Below are 5,354 nucleotides of genomic sequence, written 5' to 3' on the forward strand. Positions count from 1 at the left end.
TTTCATTCATGACTCGTCGCATTTTGATTGGCATTATTTACTTAAATAAAGTAAGCTCCACTTTCCATTGGCATAATCTCCTCTCTCATTATTGGGGTACTATGTACTAATGTACCTAATTAATTAAAGTTTTTTTTTTTTTACTCGGTTTACCTATTTATTGTATTTCGTATTTATGTTGTGTCTCATGTGATTTTAAATATAGTTTAAGATATTGAGGTCTTTGAGGATGACCTTTAATCGAACTTATGACCTAATCAGAACTTTAAGCATTTATGTAGATCACTATACTCCATATCAAAATTATAAGCTCTAAATTAGTGAGAACTTGGCTTAATGTCAACAATTGAGAGTTATTGTGCAAAATATCACACGTTGGAGTCACCTGGCCTCAAAGTACGAGCTCTAACTAACTACCAAGTACTTACTTATAAAAAGAATAAAAAAAAAATTAATGCTTAAGTAATGGAATAATTATACACCTATTGATCTATTTTCAATTGGTCCTTTAATCTAGAACTTTATTGTTTTATACTTCTTAATTAGATCATTAGATACTATAACTTAATCTTTCAAACTTTTCATCAAATAAAAAGGAGAAAAAAGGGTAATGATGCCCATATGACACGAAATGAAATTTATGAAAAAAGTATCACTTATTGCTTGTGATTTTAATTTTTAAAAAGTTACTACTTGTTGGTTGAGATTGCTGACGTGTTAAAAGAAATTAGCATGTTGACATGTTGTTGGTCCACCGACTTTTTTTTTTTTTTTGAGGAGATTATTTACTTAATAAGGAGGAATATATTGTACTCCTAAAGTCCTAAGAGCCTAAGATCCTCTGCTTTTGTTAAGGGAAAGATACTCTGCTTAAGAACCAGTAGCATTTAATTTTAATCCAAAGAATTAGTGCTCGTTGAATTTTCTGATTTTATTCGGTAAGCATGGAGAGTTCATGCACAACTGCATAACATAAGTCAATTTATTATTTTAGATACGTCAAGTATTTAGAGAAAACTTGTCTAACTTTTAACGCATGTCTCATTTTATATGCAACATTACACACTTACACTAATATCAAGTAGTTATAAACGTTTTACAAACTTTTAAATTGAGTTAAACTGTTAAAGTACACGTCAAATATAAATTTCTTTCTACATAGCTATATTAATTTTGGATTATTCAAAGAATTCATAATAAAGACAATATTAGTATGACAGAGATGCAAAATCTTATATAGGGTCAATGATAGTTACAACAATTCAACTTGGTCAAATGCATAATTATTTGGAACATATTGAGTACAAACTTTGGTTGCTATATTGTAAAGTACCAAAAAACAATATGATCAAAAATTCAAAATGAACATTCGATAGTATTATATGGATTATGGAGTACATAATAATAACATTAATAACTTGAATAACTATTTCATAGCATTTTAAGAATGTTACAAACTTACAATTATTAGGGTTGAGAATTTCCTAATATACATAAACAAAGAGGAGTAATATACACTCCTATATACTTTGAACACTAATGTGTGTATAATCATTTTTTTTTATAAAAAAAAAAAAGAACTAAAAAATAGCTATGTAATTAATCACATTTCAATACAAGATGAGAAACAACTTAATTAATCATTTAGAAACCTAGCTAATTATCGCGCTACTCGACAATTTTGTCTAATCTCACCTTCATTACCAAGAAGAGGGCTAATTTCACTCATCTTAATCATACCTTTGGAAAAATCCCTATAAAATTTGGAAACATCTCTTGAATATTTTCTAACAATTGGATCAGCTTTGTTGCTATTGTATATCTCTTGATCTGAATGAAGTAAACCTTTTTTAGTCAACAAATTCTTGTAGTATAAATTATCAAAATGTGATGGAGTTTTGAGGTCCAATCCTTGCAAAACGTCGTCGTTTCCAACAGGAGGACACTCTCCTCTTAATTTTTGAGCAAATGAAGGACTAATATCTCTATCATTGTAAATTCTTGACCTAAATGTTGTGCACCTTGCAAAGCCTAATGTATGTGCCCCTGTAAATATGACATCATTCACGCGTCATTAAAATAATGTAATTATTTATTCAAAAACTAAAATAAAAATAATGTAATTATAGTAAATGGTTGACATAATATATATAGATATGATGAATAAATAAATTTACAACTTTTTTGTTGCTAAAAGTCTTGATTATTATGATTATTGTTATCATAAATATATGGTGTCATTATCATATGCATTACCTTTATATAATTGTGTATGACAACCCCATGATCAATTATTATTTTTTTGTTGAGGAAAACCCATCATCTATTATTTCAATTTATTGTATCCTGAAATTTCAGGAAGCTATTCCAAATGTGATTGGCATTATGTGATTTTTTGACAATTCCAATGAAACTCGAGGTTAAGATTGCGTATGACATCTGATCGATTTTTTGTCTCAATGTTTTATACTACGTATCTAAATTCTACTTGGTACATGATAGTACTATAATTGTCCAAATGAAAGTGTTTGGAAAATTGTGGAAAAATAAAACTTTTCTTGAATTGATTTGAGGATAAAGTTTATACTATTCACAAATCTTTACTTAATTAGTCACATTACCAATTTGAAATAAACTTAATCAAAGTAGTTATAAAATGATAATGTAGCAAAAGGAGAATAAATTTCCACCTATAAAAAGGAAGAATAGGTGGAATAAAAACTTTAATTACAGAATCTATAATAGGACAAAAGAAATTATTTTTATTTTTAGTTTATATATAAATGAGAATAAATAAAGAAGTAAGAATAAATAAAAGTATATAAATAAAAGTATATATTTTTTCTTTTTTATGAGAATAAAGAAATAGGAATAAATACCAGAAAGTGACACCAAGTCTTTGAATGATAATCCTACATCTGCAAAATTAGATTTAAGAAGAGTGATATTGGAAGATGGTGCTGGGATAAATACGTTTGCAGCTGTTAAGTTTGCTGTCAGAGAGTCTCTTCTTCCCAATTTTACATCCCAAGTAGGACCTCCTAACTGTAAAATAAATAAATAAATAATTAATTAGTTTCACAATCAGAAAATCTGTAAAATAAATAATTAATTTAAGTAACATGTCATTAATACAAATAAATAAGAGTATTATTAAATGACAATGTTTAATCAAAGTTGTCGACACAAATATTTGATAAACAATGTTCTACCAAATTAGTCAAGTTCATTTATTATCAATGTTCACTCTAAGAAATTCACGGGGACAATGCAAATTCCTATGAATTGACCTTTACTAGCAAAGTAGCAAGTTACTTTTTTATTCAAGTTAATTTTATTTTACATGTCAATTTGCTAGTTGCATAATCATTTTTCATTATTATGAACATGTGAGTCATAACTTACATGATAAACGGAATCACGAGCAGCAATAGCGAGGATATCAGCACAGGAGACGATAAGTGGGCAAGCCTTCTCCAATCGAGCTTTAATGACATCTACCACATCAAATGCTCTTAGTGAATTACTATTAGGGAATGCATTTTTTTCTCCGGTAAATGTTGCATTATCATCCAATAGCACGGATCCATCACATCCCTACAAATCCGAACACAAATCAATCACCAACCTAATTAAACCAACTCTTCCAATCAAATTTCTTAAGAAGAGCGCGAAAAAGAATTATATTACTCACATTGACAAAGCAATCATGGAAATGAAGGCGAAGCAAGGAGGCACCATTTCGAGTCTCGTTCTTAATAGCTTCTACCACGGTGTCGCGTACAATATCCAAAACATTCGGGCAAGTGTAGTAGTAGTAATCAATCGAAAGCTGCTCTTTACTACGAGCTTCAACATTACTAGAAAGGCTAAGAATAATGAGCACTGAAATACATGCTATGAAACACTTGAAAGAAGCCATAGAATAGTACGAGTAGTATGATAGTGCCATTTTGCTTTTGCAAAAGTGCTATTTATATGGTAGATTGACGCATTTATATTTTTATATAGTACTACACTATTACTTAACACATCTGGTGGTCCAATTAATGCACCTTAGTATTCGCCGCCACTACAAGATGATATAAAAGTAGTGCTACTGACATAAATATATAAATGTATTTTATATTATATGGTTTTATTAGAAAAAAATAAGAGAACATGAAAATATATAAGTAACGGTTGTCCACAAGTAGCGAAAACCACGTTTAAGACCACAATTTAGGGGACATTTCTTGCTCTCTCACATGGAGTTTTTGCATATTTTCATGTGGTAAAATTATTTTTTTATATTCTAAATTAATGAGTCTTATTATTTGTTGATTTTAATTACCTAGAAATTTGTAATTATTAGTCCGCAAAACTTTGTTAGATGGGTGTGAATAATGTTGATCCCCATGTTTAAGAATTCTAGACTTCATTTTTCTTCTTATAACCTATATTGCTTAAAATCTATAAATATAGAGTACTACTTCATAGTACGTGTGTATATACTATTTAAACTGTTATTGTACAAATTAGATCAACTTATCTATTCAAAGAAATATAATATTGTATGAGGATTATAACAATTTTTCAATGCGTCTTGTGTGTGGCTGGCCACACCATGTGTCCACTTGTAAAAGAATAAAATTTGACTCGGTAACCCTTGTAAAACTGACTAAGTAACTCCTATAACACAAATGAAGTAACCCTTGTAAAAATGAACGAGTAATCCCTATAACACTAATTGAGTAACCTCGAATTCACATTTAAAAAGTAATCAAGCATAGAGAAAATTCACATTTAAAAAAAAATAAGAAAAGTGAAAAAGACATAACATAGTGTAGGCTAGTCTTTTAGGTTGTCTATGCACATTTCTCTTGCCATTGCAAATTAGGTTGGACAATAAAGCAATTTGCTTGGGTTATTAATTATTCTCATGATATTATCACGAAAAGGGTAATCAATTTCCCTAAAGAGTAAAACACCTAAAAGGTGAAATAAATGAGTAAAGGCGCACATTTAATTCTTGCTTACATAATTAAGGTTAAAATGTTGTAATATTTAAACCACTTGATAATTAATTATGAGTAAACAAATTTTTTGCATGACCCCACTTGAGATAAAAATCGATCATGATTGATTTTGCATGTTCTTTTCGTGCATGCGACAAATTTGGAGAGTGTCCTGGAAATACAGTAGTTGAATTGTAAAATATAAATCATGTTACTAAGTTTATACTGACGTATTTGAAGGGGTCAATGATAAATCACACCAATTATTGCAATGAATATATATACAATTACAAAGCACCGTTAATATAATCAATAATCTTATTGAATTGCTTATTATGTATTAAAATATAATATACT

At 28.9% G+C, this 5,354-nt stretch overlaps 1 protein-coding gene across 1 annotated transcript; it reads right to left on the minus strand.

Moving 5' to 3' along the window:
* Window positions 1-1,399: 1,399 nt before the first annotated feature.
* Window positions 1,400-4,073, minus strand: LOC145556753 (peroxidase P7-like). Its single transcript, XM_081618401.1, has 4 exons — window positions 3,695-4,073; window positions 3,406-3,597; window positions 2,880-3,045; window positions 1,400-2,046 (listed from the first exon to the last, which is right to left on the minus strand). The coding sequence occupies exons 1-4, from the start codon at window positions 3,950-3,952 to the stop codon at window positions 1,661-1,663; spliced, it is 1,002 nt and encodes a 333-aa protein (XP_081474527.1). The 5' UTR covers window positions 3,953-4,073; the 3' UTR covers window positions 1,400-1,660.
* Window positions 4,074-5,354: the final 1,281 nt, after the last annotated feature.

Source organism: Chenopodium album, chromosome 8, assembly GCF_948465745.1.
Source record: "Chenopodium album chromosome 8, dcCheAlbu1.1, whole genome shotgun sequence".
NCBI lineage: Eukaryota > Viridiplantae > Streptophyta > Magnoliopsida > Caryophyllales > Amaranthaceae > Chenopodium > Chenopodium album.